Source organism: Diabrotica virgifera, chromosome 4 (genome assembly GCF_917563875.1).
Source record: "Diabrotica virgifera virgifera chromosome 4, PGI_DIABVI_V3a".
Taxonomy (NCBI): domain Eukaryota; kingdom Metazoa; phylum Arthropoda; class Insecta; order Coleoptera; family Chrysomelidae; genus Diabrotica; species Diabrotica virgifera.
Window position 1 is genome coordinate 44044946 of NC_065446.1, and position 20897 is coordinate 44065842.

A 20897-nucleotide genomic window follows, 5' to 3' on the forward strand; every position below is an offset into this window, starting at 1 on the left:
ATAATAAAAAAAATAATTTTTTTTTAATTAGATAATAATATTACAAATATAATCTGTATAATTTATAAGACTATACAAATCAAAGAAAATACCATTTTATAAATGCAAGAAACACATTTGATTTGTTTGTATTCCAAATTGAAAATAAAATGTGACAACTGTCAGATTTAACTAAAATGTCATGTTAGAATAAATGTCATAAATGTGTATTATCACGGACTTACCCTTTTTCCTATCATTTGTTACGCACTGAAAAATGCTCATGAAAAGGACAATACGACTTTATTAACTCTCACCCGGGAGGGGTCTTATACAATGTTGATGGTAACGCGGTTTATAATGTAATAATCTAATTCTTTATTCTGTACTATGGTTTTATAGAAAAGAGTTTTGGGTCAACTTATCCACGGGTCCACATGTTGTTTTTAACAAATAACACAATTGTATACCTATATTTAATCATATGCAATGGTCAGTCAAACCAAACTAAATAATGTTTATGAATTAGTAAAATCGATTAAAATATCACGTCGCACTTAATATATACAACAACAAATTATATAGGTTTTAATCTAATGATGAAATAATAATTCATCTAGTGATGAATATTCTGTTTAATTCTCGGAAATGAATAATTAATGTTTGAGATTAAACACTTGCCTCGATAGCCTTAGTAATATGTTCATAATATGTTCAGAGATTTGTTACTTTTGATTTGTCTCTTATAAAGCCATGCTGGAATTTGCTAATTTTACTCTTAACATGCTCATATATATCATCATAAAGAATGTTGTCCTGAAGCTATTTCTTTGTGGCATTTTTGTAATTAACTATTCTAAATGAAAAATAAGCCACAATTTAACTAAAAAAATGATTTTATTAACGTTTCGACGTCCACATCGGACGTCGTTGTCAAAATACTAAATATTAATAAATTAAACAAAAATGTTGTTGCTTAGTAAAAAATTCTTCTAATAATTTAATTTAATCTGACTCATTTATATCGGCAATTCAAACACATATTATACATTTTAAAGTAGAAGACTTTAAAATGATATTGCCAATATTTATGAGTTGCGTTCCTGGGACGACTTTATTGAAATTAAAGTAATCAAATGAACTTTCTTTCAATAAAGCCGTACCAAGAACGCAACTCATAAATATTGGCAATATCATTTCATGGGCGTACTGGGAAAATCCACTAACTCCATTTTTTCAATTTTGAAATTTTAACACCATTAAATCCACAACCATCCATATGTTAACAGAAAAAACCGTATATCTCCAAATTCATCATCCACCGTGCTTAAATCGGTAATTTCAATGACAAAGAAAGTCAACTAACTCCACCTTTTTCCAAGTTTTTATGAATCAACTAATGTTTTTCCAAATATTTTTATGTACATGTATGCACACCACCTGTGCTTAACATTCTTCAAAATCATATCCAGGTACCAAAACTTGAACAGCCCGTGTACCCGATTTTTAAGAAGTAAGCCATAAGGTATAAGAATGTTTAAACTTATTTTTCTCAAAACTTTACTTTTGTGAGTTAGTGGATTTTCCCAGTACGCCCACGATTTTAAAGTCTTCTACTTTAAAATGTGTAATATATGGCTGAATTGCCGATATAAATGAGTCAGATTAAATTATATTATTAGAAAAATTTTTTTCTAAGCAACATTTTTGTCAATTTTGTCATTTTTATCAATCTTTTGTATTTTGACAACGACGTCCGATGTGGACATCGAAACGTTAATTAAATCATTTTTTAGTTAAATTGTGGCTTATTTCCCATTTAGAATATTTAATAATAAAAAATACCTTCAAATCAAAAATCTTAGCAATACTACTTAACAGGCTGATTGGCCTATAGTTTTGAATGTCATTTTTTTTATCTTTTTTATGTATTGGAGAAATTATTGCCATTTTTAAGATATCTGTAAAATATCCCTGTTCAATCGACATATTATTGCCATTTTTAAGATATCTGTAAAATATCCCTGTTCAATCGACATATTAAACAAAAACACCAGATATAGGGTGGTATGGTTCTTTTCATGAGCATTTTTCAGTGCGTCACAGTTTTTCGATTTCTCTGTAACGCATTAAATTGTATGTGACAGAAAAAACGCACGTCGCTGATTAAATTTCGTCGGTGACATTTATAACATTTAATCTAGTTGTCAATAGATGGCGCTAATGATATAATATTAAATAATATTATATTATTCTATATAAAAAAATTTAATCTGTACGATTTATCTTCTTCTTCTTTAAGTACCGTGCCCAAATTTTTAGGCGTGGGTAGCTTCCATAACAATTTGCCGATATCGTTCTCGATCTTGTGCGGCATGTAACAATTGATCTGCTGATAAGCCAGTCCATTGACGAAGGTTTCGGAGCCATGAATATTTCTTTCGACAAATTCCTCTTTTTCCGTCGATCTTTCCATTGAGTATTAACTGCAGCATCCTGTATCTGCTACCTCTCATTATATGCCCCAGATATTCAAGTTTTCTCTTTTTTATCATCTTCATTAAGTCACCTTCACCTTGACCTACTCTGTTTAAGACTTCTCTGTTTGAAATGCGTTGAACCCAAGATATTCTGAGCATTCTACGATACGACCACATCTCAAAGGCTTCTAATTTGTTCATCATGTTAACCTTCATGATCCAGGTTTCACATCCATATAGTAATACAGGATACACATAATATTTTAGGAACTTGATTCTTAGTTGTAAATTCAGCTGAGAGTTGCTCAGAATAGATCTAAGTTTCATAAATGCTCCTCTTGCAATTTCTATACGAGTTTTAATTTCTTCATCCGGATTTAGTGTCTCGTTTATCCAACATCCTAGGTATTTAAAATGGTTAACTTTTGTGATTGATTCATCACTGACAATTAGTTGCATAGGGCCGACGTCTTGTTTACTAACCACAAGTAACTTTGTCTTTGTTGCATTTATGTTAAGTCCGTTATTGGAGCATTCTCTAGTGACTCGATCAATAAGGAATTGAAGATCTTCGATATTTTCAGCCACGATCGCGGTGTCGTCTGCATATCTGATGTTGTTAATAGTTTCTCCCCCGATTCGAACTCCACATTGTCCTTCCAAGGCTTCATTAAAAATTATTTCTGAGTATACGTTAAACAAAGTTGGGGATAACACACAACCCTGTCTGACACCTCTTTGAATGCAAATTTTGTCTGTTTCTTTGCCGTCTACCAGAATAGAAGCTTCTTGATTCCAATATAGATGTTGTAAAAGTCTCAGATCTTTATCATCTATTCCAATCATTTCTAGATATTCAAACAACCTATCATGTTGAACTCTATCAAACGCCTTCTCAAAATCTATAAAGCAGACGTAAATTGGTTTCTGTACGTCCCATGATCGTTGAAGTAATGTTAACATTGAGAACAAAGCTTCCTTTGTTCCCAATCCTTCTCTGAAACCGAATTGTTTGTTTCCCATTGTCTCTTCACATTTCTGCTTGATTCTATTAAGAATTATCTTAAGAAGTAGCTTGAGAGAGTGGCTCATGAGACTAGTTAGTCTAAAGTCTTTACATGATGATGTATTAGGTTTTTTTGGGAGTGGAATAAATGTAGACTCCAACCATATCTGTGGCATCATTCCAGTCTCGTATATATGGTTATAAATGTTTGTTAATTGTGAGACATTATCGTCATCCAGAAGTTTGAGCCAGTCTGATGGTATTTGATCAGGGCCTGGAGATTTCCCATTTTTGCTCTGTTTGATGGCTTTCTCTCCTTCCGCTTTTAAAATACTAGGACCAGTATTCGTATACTTTGTGGTGTTAAGTGGTGGCCTCGTATCCAGGAAGAGCTCTTTTATATAGTTAGTCCATTAGTACGATTTATAAGACTATACAAATCAAAGAAAATACCATTTTATAAATGCAATAAACAATACTGATTTGTTTTTATACCAAATTGCAAATAAAATGTGACAACTGTCAGATTTAACTAAAACGTCATGTTAGAATAAATTTCATAAATGTGTATTTTTCACGGACTAACCTTTTTTTCATTTGTGACGCACTGAAAAATGCTAATGAAAAGAACCATATGTATGCCTATAGATATATGTATGGTATGTGAGCCTAGTATTGGTACATTTATCAAAATAAACAGGCTGTGGTGGCTAGGCCACTTAGAGAGAATGAATAAGGTGGAGCCATCGAAACACATTTATAGCCAGAAACTGGATGAAGTGAGGAGAAGAGGCAGACCCAGAGCACGATTTAAGGACCAGGTGAAAGACGACTTACGAGTGTTAGGAGTGCGAAATTGGAAAACCAAGGCGAATGATAGGAAGGAATGGAAGCTGATTGTGGAACAGACCAAGACCCACCATGGGTTGTAGAGCCAATGATGATGATAATGTCTATAAGAAGGAAATTGTCAGAGGAAGCAATAACAAACAAGGTTTAATTAATAGAGATAATAATTTTTTAATGAACCACAATGACACATAAACACGTTGAGGACGGCTGTATATAGGTTTAAAAAATTTATTGGGCTGGCGATAAAATTTTTAGTGTGATAATTTTTTTACTTTACCCTATCATATCATCAAATGCAAAACTCATGCCGGCGGCCGGCGTATGTCGCTGTAACCCTAGGAAGGCTCTTTATCCTATGACATTCATTTAGCATTGTACTATGAGTCCTGAGGAAGTACACGCTGGTTTAATAAAATTTGTTGTGTGAGTGTGTGGATCAATACAGTATCATGTCATAACAAAGTGTAAAAACGGCATGGCATCCCTGTAATCTCACGCTATCCTCAATGTGTTAAGTTAAGCAACAAGATAGCATACACGTATAGCAACAAAATGCAAAATAGCATGCCTAAAAGAATGGTTGCGCTTCTTAAAGCCAGGGGTGACTTTAACAAAATATTAGTATTATAGTGAAATTATGTGATAATTTTATATGATAGATATTTCATATACTTAATAGATAATAGATAGATTTCGTCTAATAATATGAGCAGCCACTGTACATTCCAGTGTAGAATATTATTGACAAATTACATAAAAGAAAAAATCACATACTTGGGGTTTTCATGGCCATGTCTGATATAAAAACCATTGCTATCTACCAATTTGTCCCTCCACTCTGTTATATAGTAATAATCATTTGTCATTGTACCCATGGTTTCCATATTATTATCATCATCTGGTCTTGGTCTAAAAAATAAAATGCAATGATATATTTGATTTAATGCCTTAGCTGCTTTACGAGACAATTAGACCTCATATTACAATAACGGTTGGCTGCATCTACTCTATCATAAAGCATTATGGCAAAGGTTCACTACGGGACATACAGTCCCTGGCCAAATTATTAGACGCACTATAAGATTTTATAAAAAATGGTAATTATGAGTTGATACTAAAAAGGGTTTTTGTATGTACCAGAAACAATGTATGTTGTTTGGTTGTCCATTTAATTGTATATGTTTTATCACAAATAAAACATCATTTAATGAACCAATATGTATTTATTGACTCTTAAAAGAAAACAGAAATAACGACAGTTCAATGTTAATATTTTGTTGAGCTACCTTTAGCCGATATTAGAGTTTTAATTCTGCTCAGGAGACAGTACAAGTTAGCATTCATAGTATGCCATGCAAACTTAAAGCTCTAATAGCGGCTAACAGTGGCTCAACAAAATATTAACATTTATTGTCATTATTTCTGTTTTCTTTCAAAAGTCAATAAATTTGTTCATTAAGGATATCGGTTTTCTCTCTTTAAACTGCAAATTACGTGTCGTAAAATTCACACTGGTATGGATATGTAAACATTACAAGAATGTCATTCTACTTGACAATGTCATCATTAACCTTAAAGAGATAGGAATGTTCTTGGATAACTGTTATTTGTATAATTGCAAATTATTAAGGCCATCGGTACATAATTCGCAAATATTTTATGGCTATCCCTACTTTTTTTGTCTTTACACAGCAAATTACGTGTAGTAAAATTCACACTGGTATGGATATGTAAACATTACAAGAATGTCATTCTACTTGACAATGTCATCATTAACTTTAACGAGATGGCTTTTGAATGTTCTTGGATAACTGTTATTTGTATAATTGCAAATTATTAATTCAGTTAATAAATGTGATAAATTTTTCACTAACTATGTATTCAGTGATTGTAATAATTTATATGTACAACAAAAACTAATACTCAATCAAGAAAAAGTGTTAAAGTGATTATTTAATAATATATTGTTACTATGGAACCCTTAAAATTTTGAACATCTTTAACCTTTAACTACACGCTAATTTTTGACCTTGTTTATCTCTCTAACCTGTCACTGGAATGTTCTTTGCAATTTGATATTAGTTTCGTTATAATCAGTGTTCTGGGAAGATCATAATTTACAGTTTATTATTTACTGTTTCCAGTGGTGGACAATATATGTCACGATTATATTAATATAAGTTGTAATGTAAGTACATATTTCAATTGTTGTTTAGTCATTATGGCACAAAATATATTTTTCTTTATAAACAATACTTTTTCTCCTGTAAAAAATCACATTTCAAAAAATTTTTTATTAGTAATTTTATTTATTATGGAATATTCCATAATTCCAGTTATAAATCCCAATTGGCTTACTGAGAAGGAACTCCACAACTAATTGTATTTTTTCAAAAAAAAATAAACAAATCCTCTGTTTTTAAGTGTATTTTCTTGTGGCATATAAAGTACGCCACGCATGTAGTTATGTTATAACTTGATGCGCGGGTAGTTAAAGGTTAACAAAAAAATACTAGGATCACAGAATATATCCTGATGTACTCTCTGCTTGGATCTCCCATAAATAATAAACAATAAATAACTTTTTATTAAGTTCACATCTTAAATCAATTATTTATCAAATACACTATCAATATTATTTAATCAACAACTCAAAATATTCCCTATGCCATGTCAAATATTTAAAACTGTCCTGTCATCATATTCTATTTGACTCAGTGCATTGTATGACAAAGATAGCAAATGTTCGATTTGGAAAATATCACCACTGACATGGTGCCCGCAAATTTAAAAATTTAAACGCAGAATGAAAGACTAAGTTATTATCGAGGGCCGAAAGTCCCTTAGAATAAATAAAAAGTTTCTTTTGAATGAGATATTTGACATTAAAAATCACACTATATTTTCTCTTAGTTTTTCACCCCTGTAATTTATTAAAATAAACATTATAGAAGTTTTCAGGGACTTTCGGCCCTTGGTAAAAACGTAATCTTTCATTCTGCATTTTTCAAAAATACTTATTAGTTTTCTCAGGATTCGAAAAAAATGAATCCCCATTTGAAGCAATGCAGCTGAAAATACATACCCATTCCCTCAATAGGGCTTTTCATTGATTGTCATTTGTTTCGAGCTACTGTCATGTGTCACATAATATTAATAAATATATCTACGTTATACGTCTTTGGCTTTTATCATTGGCAAGACGTAGATATATTAATATTAGACGACACAAGACAGATAATATTAATAAATATATCTACGTCATATGTCTTTGGCTTTTATCATTGGCAAGACGTAGATATATTAATATTAGATGACACAAGACAGAAGCTCGAAACAAATGACTCTGAATGAAAAGCCTTATACTGATGTTTTATTTGTGATAAAATACAGTGATAAGCACGCTAATACTGGGCAAAATAGCACAAAAGATGGACGACATATTAAGTTGTGAGATAAAAAGAAATGAAACTAGTCGAGCTGGGAAATTTAGCGATATTAACCTATGAATTTACATTATATTGATTGTTTCCCACCTTTAAATGTATCGGATGAGTTTGGCAACTGCCACTGTCACAGTGATAGTTTTAGTTGACATACTCATCTGATACATGTAAAGGTGGGAAACATCAATATAATGTAAATTCATAGGTTAATATCACTAAATTTCCCAGCTCGACTAGTTTCATTTCTTTTTATCTCACAACTTAATACGTTTTCCAGCTTGCTATTTTGCAGGTTATTATCACAGTCATCACTGTATAGACAATTAAATTGACAACCAAACAACATACATACATTGTGTCTGGTACATACAAAAAATCTATTTAGTATCACCTCATAATTAACATATTTTATAAAATCTTATAGTGCAGCTAATATTTGGCCATGGACTGTATATGCCTCGTAACGCACTCAACGTAAGTTTATAAATATCTCTAAACGCAGTCAACGTGTTAAGCAACAAACAAGAAATATTTACGTTCTTTCTTCTACCCACTGGTACATTTGCACCCTTCTTTTCAATTTAACTGCTTGGATGGCTATACCATAGTCAACCTCAGTCAAAGGCTCTTCAATTTGAAGACTGCCGGTTACATGAACTACTTTACCATTATGTTCCTCTGAAGGTTTTTCATATAAATTCAGAATTATTGCGTTATTGTATGTTTCATCCAAGGAGTGAGCATGATGAACTGCCCTACCCTAAAACATACATAATTGATTTAAGTAGGTACCAATATGATCAAAAAATAGATATGATTTTACATTTTTATAGATGATAATAATATTGAGTGTTTCAAGATTCTTGTGCATGCAAAAAAATTATTAAAATCATTGTCTAACCTCATTCCAAGTGAGTAGCCAAATTCCAAAACATAACAAAAATATTCCTATAAGAGAAGTTACCCAACTTCTCTCAAACTCTTCTGATAAAGTATTCATATTTTATGTTCATGTTCTATATTAATTATCTGTTTAAGATAAATTTTACATCTTTTGCCTTATTTTCATTGTTATATTTTTAGTTCTTACATCAATTCATTTTATTTTGAGTTTAAATGTTCGATGGCAATGCGCATGCGTTTCAAACGTCACAACAGTTCTAGGGGTATGCATGTGAGTGCGTGCCATGCACTAAAATTTTAAAAAGGATGGATTTCTGCATAAAAACATTTCTTGTAAGTTGTTATTTATAAACTTTATTGTTTAAACCTAATGATTTTATAAAATAACTGATGTTTTAAACGTTGTTTTGTCTTATTTTTGTTTCATTTAATATCTATTATTGATTTGCATTTCATTTTTACCTTTCATCTCACTCTAACCACCCTAATAAATCTTTAGTGTGGTGGAATGATTTACTATTTTCCCAATGTACAAAATAGTAAGGGTCAGAATTTTTTTCGATGTTTTAGACATAGAAGGGGCAATGCGTGCCTTGGTGGTGTCGATATGGGTGTTTATAAATTTAGTATTTTTTGGAATGTGCGGATACATGTATCTGTTATGGTCGCAATATTGGCTCTACATTGAGAGGCAAGCAACAGCAACAACATCAACTTATGATCAGCAAATTTTCTTCTATAATCGGGGTTTCTACCCAAATAATACGTACGTATTTTTTAAACCTTCTTATTTTTAAGCGAAAGTTTTTTTTTAATAAAATTATTAAATACTAATAAAAACAAAACTTTATTGGGACCAATGTTCTGGTAACACCTTCGTGGTTTCTAAAATTTGCAAACCAACGTATTGCTGGAGCAAAGAAAGCTAAGGGAGACTTAAGAGTTGCATCTCACTTCTCGCCTGTCCAGCGCGGTAAAATTCCAACGAAAAATGGTCCTGCATACTTAGTCCTGTCGCCAGTGAGGGTACAACGGCCTCCTTAATTCAAATGGACTTACCCAAGTTTTTTTTATGTATTTTGACCCGTAGAACACGAATTTTTTGCGTAACAGTCGATCCGGATGTCCATAAGATTGTTATAAACAAAGAACTTGAGGAATTACCTAACAGCGATTTTTCGCAAAAAAAACATTTTTTTTGTATTTTTTGGGTGATTCTCAGCAAAAAATGGTCTTACAAGTTTTTTCGTAGGATGCATAGTTTTCGAGATAAACGCGGTTGAACTTTAAAAAAATCGAAAAAGTGCAATTTTTGAGCCCGAATAACTTTTGATTAAAAAATAAAATAGGAATTCTGCTTACTGAATTTGAAAGTTCAAGTCAAATTCTATCGGTTTTAATTATTTCCATTGCTAAAAATTAAGTTTTTATATGTTAAACAAAGCCATAAACACATATGTAGTGTTTCCCGTGCCCAATGCATGCGTTTTAATGTACGTAATCTACGTAAAAATTGTCTGTATATAAATATGTCACAAGCACTTGAACTTCTCAAAAAAAATATTTTATTTTCAAAATTCAAAAATACAATTACAAAATATACTAATTACAACTATAACTATTAAGAATAAAAAATGAATGACCTCTGCCGGTGTCTTCCTCCCTTCTTTATAGGCTCGGCTATTAGGAATTGCTGACTCTGGATAGTCAGGGGGCTTCTATCACATTTCTCCTCCCTCGTTTGGTTTGGACTTTGTCCTCGAAGTCATGGTAACTTCTGCAAGTAATTCTTCTAAAATTTGAATCTGAGCTGAATGCAGTTTCTCTCCAAAGAGAAATTTGGAAATTCTTTTTCTTTTCCTAATTAGGAAGATTATTAGGAAAGCTAAAACAAATAGGATTATAACAACTGAAGTGGTACTCAATCCTATCGATAATTGGGGTATTACGTCTACTGGTTCCAGAGGCTGGATTTGACCATGTGTTTCTGGGATTTTGAGTTTCTCAATTTTCATCTTGTGGTCAGGTATAAGTTTCATTGGAACAATTTTTGGAATTGAAATGTCACTGGATGTCTTTTTATTGAAATGGATTCCTTGAATGGTTATTGGATCTTCTGTCATTAGGATGCTGGTGGATTTGATCTCTATCTTCTGGATCTTCATTGGATGGACTACTCCTAGCAATATGACTTTGCTAGTTTCTTGGAAAAAGTTTTCTGTCACTACGGTCTTCGTGCAGTTGTCTACATTGGGTATGGTACATTGGGACTGTACTTGATTGGAACAGACTATGTTGTCGCTTTGTCCTATACAGGTGTCGAACCATTTGTTGTCTAAGTAATATTTTGCAGGAGGTAATATCATGATGTGATCTTGGTTTGGGATCGGATAAATCTTAAAGGTAGTATAGGAAGTTTCATGGAGTATAGGTATTTTAATTATTATGAGCATTGTATTAGAAGTTACACAGACTAACATTTTGGAAGATTCGATTAGTTCGTACGGATGTTCATCATTGACAAGAAGAGAATTTCTGGGATAAAGTTTGAGAAGATTTTCTTTTAAATTATCTAGTTCTTTTAACGTGAATAATTCGATATTTGGAATGTTTAACTGAGATAGAGTAATGGTTCTAATTAATTTCATTAAGAAGTCATTAATGTTTTGAATGTTTACTATTTCATTATGCAAAATTAAATAACTGTCAAAATCTGCAGAAAAATTATTAACTGCAGCTACAAGAGCAGCATTATCAGTATTTATCTTTTCTAAAAGTTTATCAAATCTTGTATTAATTGATTGTCCATACGATATTTGATTATTAAATTTTTTTATTATTTCATTTTGTTTATTTTCTATTGCAATAATATGTGTTTTTAATAGTTCAAGGTCAGAGTCATCTGGGTTACCTGTTATATATTTGATTGCAGTTCCAAGGAAGTTAAAGAGTCCTCTTTTCTGTTTACGAGTAATCTTATGTAAATCGTCTTTCGCTTGTTCGCGTATATGATTATATTGGGAATAAAGAAGTGAGAGAGGTGCTTTCTTAAAATGAGATTGGAATTGATCAGCTGGGCTAATTTCTATTAGATTTGAGAGTTTGTCTAAAGGAATATGAAGGAAGTGTCTATGGTAGTGGGAGATTTCTTTTGATTTTCCTATTTCTTCAGAAAAGTACCCATTATTCGGAATCTCCTGAATACTGAGTTGATGGCCCAGGGCGAGGATTTTCCTGTGAACAAGTTTGGGCTTGAGTATTTTTGTCTACGTGTTTTCGCGTTCGTTTTACAAATTTAAGATGTGTGCTTGTTACATTTTGTTTATCTGTTTTTCCGATAATTTTCGTTTTATCTTGTTTTTCTGGGTGAATTGTAGAGTAAGGGGCTTGTAACTTAGGTTTATGTTTTTTCTTAGAAACGTATAAGGATTTTGTAAGATCTATTTCCGGAATGTTTTCGGCATTTTCGTTTTGTTTATCTAAAAGTTGTTGTCTTTTTTCTTTTTGTTTGTTGTATAACTCGGTAATAAAAGGTTGGAGTTCATCTTTGTGTCTTTGATTGTATGTTTCGTATACTGGGAGGTCAAAGTCGAAATGTATCTCTTCAGCATAGGGTCCGTATAGAATTGAAAAGGGAGAGAAGTTTGTCGAACTGTGTATTGATTGATTATAGACAAGAATAGCATGTGTTAGAACATCGTCTAGCGAATCGTTTGGATTTTGGGCTTGTAGGGTCCTAAGTTTTTCAATGAGAGTAGAATGAAAACGTTCTACAGGAGAATTTGAGGAAGAATTGTTTACTGTCGTAAAATGGATTTCGATTTTATGTAAGGCTAAAAATTCCTTAATGACTGCTGAATTGAATTCGGTACCACTATCACAAACAATCTTTTTTGGATAATTGTGGTGGGAAAAATAGTGTCTTAATTTATTTAGTATTGAAATAGAAGTTTTGTCGGTTAGTTTATAGCATTGACCATATTTAGAAAAAGAATCTAGGATTGTTAAGTATAAGTTTTTATTGCAGTGAAATAGATCAATATGTAGGATGTCAAAGGGTTTTTGATCTAATAACGGTCCTAATTGTGGAAGTTTGTAAGGATGTCGTTCATACTTATTTTTTAAGCAGATTTCGCAACTATTAATAAAATTTGAGATGGTTGTTTGCATCGAAGGCCAATAAAATTTTTGTTTTAAATGTTTGTAGGTCTCAATTATTCCATTATGATTTTTCCATTATGTGTTTGTTAAAAATCTTTTGGTAATTTATTTCGAATTTTTTGCATTCGGTTTTAAAGACGATCTGATTTGACGATAAATTAATTGGTTCAGATGAAATCTGTATTCCTGTAATAGGGTTTTCAACAGATGTATGTTGTGTATCACTAGTGTCCTGTAGATTTTCGAATTCTTCAAGAAATTTGTCAATATCAAAATTGTCAGTGGGATCTGGGGGTTCCGCGCATTCTGAACTAGAGCTTAAAGCATTTATTTGAATTCGGCTGAGAGCATCAGCAACTTGATTTTCCTTGCCTTTTTTATATTTTACTTCGAAATTGTAGTCTTCTAGTTTAAGTCTCCAACGGGCCAGTCTAGAAGTGGGATCTTTAACTTTATAAATCCACACCAGGGGATTGTGGTCTGTTTCTATGGTGAATTTTTGGTTATATAAACACATACGGAAGTGTTTGCACGAATCGAGTATGGCTAATAGTTCTTTCTCAATAGTAGAATAGTTTTGTTCGGCAGAATTTAAAGTTCTAGAGTAATATGCAATAGGGTGATTATTTTGGGACAATACTGATCCAATTGCTATGTTAGAAGCATCTGTAGTCAATACAAAGGGTTTTTCGAAATCTGGATATTGCAAGACGGGGGCATTAGTTAATAATTGTTTGCATTTTGCGAAACATTCTAAATAATTTGGATTAGTAGGGTCGATAATAGCTCCTTTACGGGTGCATCTAGAAAATGGGGAAGTAATCTTTGCAAAGTTGGGTATAAATCTTCTGTAATAACCAATTAGTCCAAGAAATGATTTTATTTGTTTGACGGTTTTTGGCAAAGGATAATTTTGGATGGCTTCAATTTTAATGGGATTAGGCTTTATACCTTCGGTCGTCACGACATGGCCTAGGAAAGCAACTTCTTTTGTAAGAAATTCGGACTTATCTAATTGAATTTTTAAATTATTTTTTCTAAAAGTATCGAAGATAGTAGAGATGTGAACCAAATGTTCCTGTAACGACTTGGAAAAAATTATAACATCGTCCATGTACACAAAACAAAACTTGTGAATAAAAGGTCGAAGAATATTATCCATTAACCTTTCGAATGTTGCTGGACTATTCTTTAAACCAAAGGGCATACGTAAAAATTCAAAGTGACCATGGGGAACAGTAAAAGCGGTTTTTTGAATAGAATTTGGATGAATTTCAATTTGATGATAACCTTGAGCTAAGTCTAAAGTTGTGAAGTACGTAGCCTTCCCTAAATTGTCTAAAATTTCATCTATTTTTGGTAGGGGATACCTATCATCTATCGTATTTTCATTAAGTTTCCTGTAATCTATGACCATTCTAAACTTTTTCTTGCCCGAAGCATCGGCTTTTTTTGGGGACAACCCAGACTGGGGCTGAAAACGGCGAGACTGACGGTTGAATAATCTTATTATCTAATAATTTTTCTACTTGTTTACTAATTTCTTGTTGCATCGATTTAGGATGCCGAAATCCTTTAACATAAATTGGATTTTCGTCGCGAGTTTTAATTTCATGTTTTACAGCTGACGTAAAAGATAAACTCTTTTTCTCATCATAAAATATGTCTCTAAATTTTCTGCAAAGTTTTATTATTTTATCTTTTTCTTCACTATTTAAATGTTTTGTACGAATGTTAGACTCTACGAAGTTCGTTGGACCGGTTGAAATATCATACTCATCAAGTTTCTTCACCTGCACGGGGTTTAATAACTTTATCGGATAAGGAAGTGTTAAATTATGAATGAAACCGTTTTTTGCTGTGTGTATGGATTCTGGCAATGAAAAATTTTGCAATTCTACGCTTGGTACTAGTATTTCGCCTTCTAGGACGTTAACAGGAATCTTATAATATAATGTTTCAAAATGAATGATAATTTTATGACTGGTTAAGGTCAAGGTTTTAGTTTTATAATTTAGTATGGAGTGAAAGCGTTCTAAATCGTAATTCCCTAACAAAATATCAAAATCTTTGCTCCAATCTGCGATTCTTGCGTCGATGGGATCATTTATGCCATATTCAGATAATAAAGGGGTTTTTATATTTTGGGAAAATTTTGTTGTACGATTCAAAGAAGTTAATGTGAACGGTTTTTCGTATATGTGGGATGGATTGAAAAATTTGGAAGCTTTCGGTGAGATCACAGTATCTGATCCTCCAGAATCTATAAGAACTTTAAGACGAGTCATGGGCGTAACAAAATAAGGTAGACGGGGAGATTTTTGTAAATTATTTAAATTTATACAGGAGGTGGTTGTTCTTCGGGAGGTACCAGGGGAAAATCCTGATGATTTGGGTCGAAATATTCTTCCGTGGTTTGTTCGGTATCATAGTTTTCGGAATCATAGTTTTCGGAATAATAGTTTTCGGAATCATAGTTTTCGATGTTAATTTCGGAAGTATCGATTTGATTAGAAGCAATATTAAAATGATGGCCATTAGTGGTAACGGTCATGGGTTGATGATTTTTGGTTGAAATAGTTTGGACACCACTCATGGGAGGGGCATAATTTTGTTGATTTCGAGGATTGCGATATTTGTTTAGCCTATGCTGAACATTTCTTGGGTAATTATTTTCTTGAGAAGCATTTCTTGGGAAATTTCTTTGATAATTATCCTCTCGAGAATTGAAATTTTGTTGAGGATGGAAATTATTAAAATTTGGCTGTGAAGTGAAGTTAAAATTTGGTTCAGGGTTGCGAAAAGGTGCAGTGTGAGGGGACCTCACGTAATTTGGTTGTGTAGGTTGAAAGTTTGTGTATCTATTATTGTTGTGTGAAAATTGGTTTTGATTAGGTGGTCTTTGTTTGGCCAAGGGTTTTCTATTTTGTTGTGATTTTAAAAAGCTCATATATTGTTGCTGGTTCTTATGATTATCATAGGTAATACACTTTTGAAGTGCTTCTTCAAGCGATTTTATTTCAAAATGGGATAAATATTCGTTATATGGTTCATTTATACCAGAACAGAAAGTTTTTAATGCAATGTTTTTAAAATAAGGCGTCTTAAAATTAACTGTAGCGGCATTATCATTTAAAGTAACATGTTGAAGTAAATCATTCAAATTAGTAGAAATTCTTTGATGATACTGATCATATGACTCATTATGTTTTTGAACTGTTGTCGATAACTGGGTTACCAAAATATCTTCTGACCTTCTATCTCCATATTTAGATAATAAAGCTGGACGAATCTCTGTCCAGACTGTTTTATTGGAATAATTCAAAAAATTTCTCGGATCTCCCTTTATACGAGATACGATATGAGTATTAAGGATAAATAACTGAGGTTCTGTAAGCTCTTGTGTACCTAAGAATGTTAACAAGTTGTCTACAGATTTTATGAATGTAGAAATGTCTTCTTTTGACGAGAATTCTGGCAAAGTCGAGCAAAGGCTCGCAATGTCACTATTTGTAACAGGCATTTTGGAAATGTTTTTAGAAGATACTGATATTATATTTTTTGAAATGGGAGTTCTCGGATTAGGAGTTACTGAGTTACAACTAATATTTAAATTATCGAATAAATTCAAACTATCAAATAATAAATTCAAATTTTCAATACTATTTTGAGAAATATTGTTAAATGTGCTCATAAAATTTTAGGAAAGAAAGGAAAAACTTACATTAGGATGATCACCGTTGATTTCCACAGCATAACTTTCTTTCTTCCCCAAGGTTCGATCGGTCTCGTTAAGCAACTAAAGTTGGCCAGGAAACTCTATGTTTCTGTACGAATTTGATCCTAAGTTCGCAGCGCCAAATATGTCACAAGCACTTGAACTTCTCAAAAAAAATATTTTATTTTCAAAATTCAAAAATACAATTACAAAATATACTAATTACAACTATAACTATTAAGAATAGAAAATGAATGACCTCTGCCGGTGTCTTCCTCCCTTCTTTATAGGCTCGGCTATTAGGAATTGCTGACTCTGGATAGTCAGGGGGCTTCTATCACATTTCTATATTATGCTCGCCTACTCGTTCGATTTCAAATGAGAAATGCATTGAAAACATCATTCAATCACTATGTGTTTATAGCTTAGTTTAACAATAAAAAAATTAATTTTTAGCAATGAAAGTAATCAAAACCGATAGAATTTGACTTGAACTTTCAAATGCGGTAAGCAGAATTACTATGTATTTTATTTTTCAATCAAAAGTTATTTGGGTTCAAAAATTGCAATTTTTCGATTTTTTGAAATTTCAACCGCGTTTATGTCGAAAACTATGCATCCTACGAAAAAACTTGTAAAAACATTTTTTGCTTAGAATGACCCAAAAAATACAAAAAAAATGTTTTGTTTTGCGAAAAATCGCTGTTATGTGATTCCTCAAGTTCTTTGTTATAACAATCTTATCGACATCCGGATCGACTATTACCCAAAAAATTTGTGTTCTACGGGTCAAAATACATAAAAAAAACTTGGGTAAGTCCATCTGAATTAAGGAGGCCGTTGTACCCCTACTGGCGACAGGACTAACTTAGATAGGAGTAAAACTAATATAAATAAATAATCATTTCGTTGTAAAACGAAACAAGAGTCGTCTTATACACTCCGCGTCAGAGAAAACGGGCCACCCACAAAATGGGTCATTTTTGGATGTCTCGAATTTCCTAAACCTGTTATACGATTTAAGTGATTTTTTAAATATATTGTAGCCTTATTATTTAACAATATCGCTGTAATAATATTGTTGCTAGACAGGTAAATTGTCATGGTATACCGGGTGTACCAATCAAACTGTGTTTTTTTTTCTCAAAGTTCACCACACCCTGTGGGATATTCTAGCATTTATAAAAGACTTAAATTAAAACCCAGATATTGCCTCAGGTTTTCTTAAAATTCTGTTTTTGATTCAATCCGTAATATAACCCGTATGCACGCCAATGGTGAATATAAAATTTTTAGTCGTATGTCAAAAAATGCGCAATAACTACCTCTTAAAACCTACCAAATTTCATTTGCATATCTCAACCGGTTTTAGAGCAATAAATAAATCGTCAGTTTGTAAGAAAAAAATCAATATCCCGTATCTCCGAAACGAAGCATTTTCGGACATTATGTTTATAAAGCAAACGGTCATAATTTTTTCATGCAGAATTACCCCTTAAAGTTTGGCGCACTTATTTAGAAACACCCTGTATTGATAAAGAACATGACTAGTTGTTAAAGTAACTAACTTTTTTATTATCAAACATAAGCGAATGAATCAAAAAAACAGAATCTTAAGAAAACCTGAGGCTATTGTTGGGTTTTAATTTCAGTATTTTATAAATGCTACAATATTTCATAGGGTGTGGTGAACTTTGAGAAAAACACACAGTTTGATTGGTACACTCGGTATACAATGACAATTTACCTGTCTAGCAACAATATTATTATAGCGATATTGTTAAAGAATAAAGTTATAACATATTAAAAAAAATCACTCGAATCGGACAACAGATTTAGTAAATTCGAGACATCAAAAATGACCCATTTTGTGATTGGCCCGTTTTCTCTGACGCGCAGTGTATTTCAGTTAGTTCAGAGAGCGTAAAAAGCACTTTAACCGGTTTCAAATCTTATTAGGTTATCATCATAGAGTGCATATTTGATAATCTCTGAACTAAAATTCGGGCCAGTGTCGATTCACAACGAAATAACATGATGGTGTGGATGTCTATTAGTATAGAGTATCAATGTCCTATTTATAGATCAATAAAATAAAACTAGGATATTGGGAAATATTATAATATATAATTACAAAAATTATAATTCAATTTACTACAATCGAAAATATCTATGGAAAATTTTTCTTTAAATTTTAACCAATTTTAAGGGTTGAAGAAAAATAAAATTTTTAGTGATCTATAAATAGGATGCTGGCCTATAATAGTCCAAGAGGCAGCGCTGAAAAATCTCTTTGAATTTACTAAAGCTAGATTTTTTACAGTTGATTACCGTGATTGTGTAGAGAAACATACTGCGGTCGGTCAAGCGAAACGTAGGACAGGGGTTACTGAGAGGGTACCAAAGTTGCTTTCCTACCAAGGTAATTAAATCCATTTACTAAGGCTGAAAATCAGTACACACATTCTAAATTAAATATAAATAAAAGTTATTATAGTCGGTCAGCTGTATGACGGGACAGAGCCGGTCGGTCGGCCCCAGTGAATGTACATGGTTATTCACTATATTTTACCCCCTTGTAATCTGATTTATTTACAGAATTAGAAAAAAGTGTAAAATACAAAAGTTATTCGATTTTTTAATAGTGATTTTTTGACATATATATCATACTAGTGACGTCATCCATTTGGGCGTGATGACGTAATCGACTATTTTTTTAAATGGGAATAGGGGTCGAGTGCTAGCTTAGGGTGCAGGGTGTCCAAAAATTTTTTTTTAATTAAATTAATTGTTTATTTAATATTTCAAAATTTTTTTTGGACACCCTGTATAAATAATGATCATAATGTTAATAGTACTGTATAGAGAATTGAATAACCTTTCAAATGAGCTAGCACACGACCCCTATTCTCATTTTAAAAAATAGTCGATTACGTCATCACGCCCAGATGGATGACGTCACTAGTACGATATACATGTCAAAAAATCATAATTAAAAAATCAAATAACTTTTGTATTTTACATTTTTTTCTAATTCTGTAAATAAAGTAGTTTACAAGGGGGTCAAAATATAGTGAATAACCCTGTACATTCATTGGGGCCGACCGACCGGCTCTGTCCCGTCATACAGCTGACCGACTATAATAACTTTTCTTTATATTCAGTTTAGAATGTGTGTACTGATTTACAGCCTTAGTACATACATACATACATAATCGGTTGCCTCTTTTACCATTAGGTGTCGAGGATTCCTCCTTTATATAATACTCTCTGCAAATTTACGCCACTTCTTCCTATCTGCTGCTAAAACTTTTGCTTCTTGCCACGATGTTCCTCTTTTCTTGAGTATTTCGTTTACACTAGTGTTCCAGCTTTTCCGTGGTCTGCCCCTCCTGCTTTTACCCACTGCTTTGGCCTCCCATGTCATTTTCACTTGTCTCTCACCACTCATTCTTATCATGTGTCCAGCCCATTTTAACTTCTTTTCTTCAACTTTTTCGTTGAGCGATTTTACCTGTAATTCATGTCTTATATCTTCGTTTCTTCTTTTGTCTAATCTTCTTGCTCCCACCACTTTTCTTAAGTATCTCATTTCTGTAGCTTGTAATCTTTTTCTTTGTCTGTCATTAAGTACCCAGTTTTCTGCCCCATATATTGTAATTGGCATATATACAGTTTTATATACTGTCATTTTGGTTTTCCTCGATATTTCTTTTTTGTTTAGGAAATTTTTATACAGTGAATAATAAGTTCTCGTAGCCAATTTTATTCTGTTTCCAATTTCATCTTCTTGTGTACCTTTGTTGTTTAACATTATTCCCAAATACTTAAAGAGGTCTACTTGCTCGATTTTTTGCCCTTCGATTTCAATCTTTACAGTTGCTTCTTTGTTGGCTATTGTCATTACTTTAGTTTTCTCCATATTTATTATTAAGTTGTAGTTTTTTAGTTCTTCAGCCCAGATTCTAATGTTATCTGCGAGAGCCTTTTCAGTTCTTGCAACTAATACAATGTCATCAGCAAATGCACAGGCTTCAATTTTTATTTGTTGCAAATTTCTATACCCTATAGCGCATTTTTTAGTTTTTTTCCAACACTTTTTAATAACTTCATCCATAACGGAAATAAATAACAGTGGGCTCAACACTCCACCTTGTCTAACCCCGTCGTTATTAGAAAATTCGCCGGAGATTAAGTTACTTGTCCTGACCTGGTTTTTTGTGTTGACATACAAACTCTTTATTACACTTACAAGTTCTTCATCTACTTCCTTGTTTTTTAGGCTTTGCCATATTCCTTCTCTATTGACCATGTCAAACGCCTTTTTCATATCTAAAAACGCCAGGTACAGT

The 20897-nt window shown here is 32.3% G+C and overlaps 2 protein-coding genes across 4 annotated transcripts in view; one reads left to right on the forward strand and one right to left on the reverse strand.

Moving 5' to 3' along the window:
- Positions 1–20897, forward strand: part of LOC114325912 (beta-galactoside alpha-2,6-sialyltransferase 1) — a 58742-nt gene that overhangs the window by 21444 nt on the left and 16401 nt on the right. Inside the window, exons 1-2 of one of the 2 annotated variants that reach the window (XM_028274061.2) lie at positions 8900–8999; positions 9237–9432. In XM_028274061.2, coding sequence (XP_028129862.1) covers positions 9251–9432 — 182 coding nt within the window. In that variant the 5' untranslated portion in view covers positions 8900–8999; positions 9237–9250. Of the gene's footprint in view, positions 1–8899; positions 9000–9236; positions 9433–20897 lie in introns of those variants that run through there. The other variant, XM_050649092.1, reaches the window with a different exon arrangement.
- Positions 1–20897, reverse strand: part of LOC114325913 (transmembrane protein 43 homolog) — a 94910-nt gene that overhangs the window by 13684 nt on the left and 60329 nt on the right. Inside the window, exons 1-3 of one of the 2 annotated variants that reach the window (XM_028274062.2) lie at positions 8665–8904; positions 8300–8523; positions 5092–5226 (exon numbers count right to left, since the gene is read on the reverse strand). In XM_028274062.2, the coding sequence (XP_028129863.1) occupies positions 5092–5226; positions 8300–8523; positions 8665–8763 (458 nt within the window). In that variant the 5' untranslated portion in view covers positions 8764–8904. Of the gene's footprint in view, positions 1–5091; positions 5227–8299; positions 8524–8664; positions 8905–20897 lie in introns of those variants that run through there. The other variant, XM_050649093.1, reaches the window with a different exon arrangement.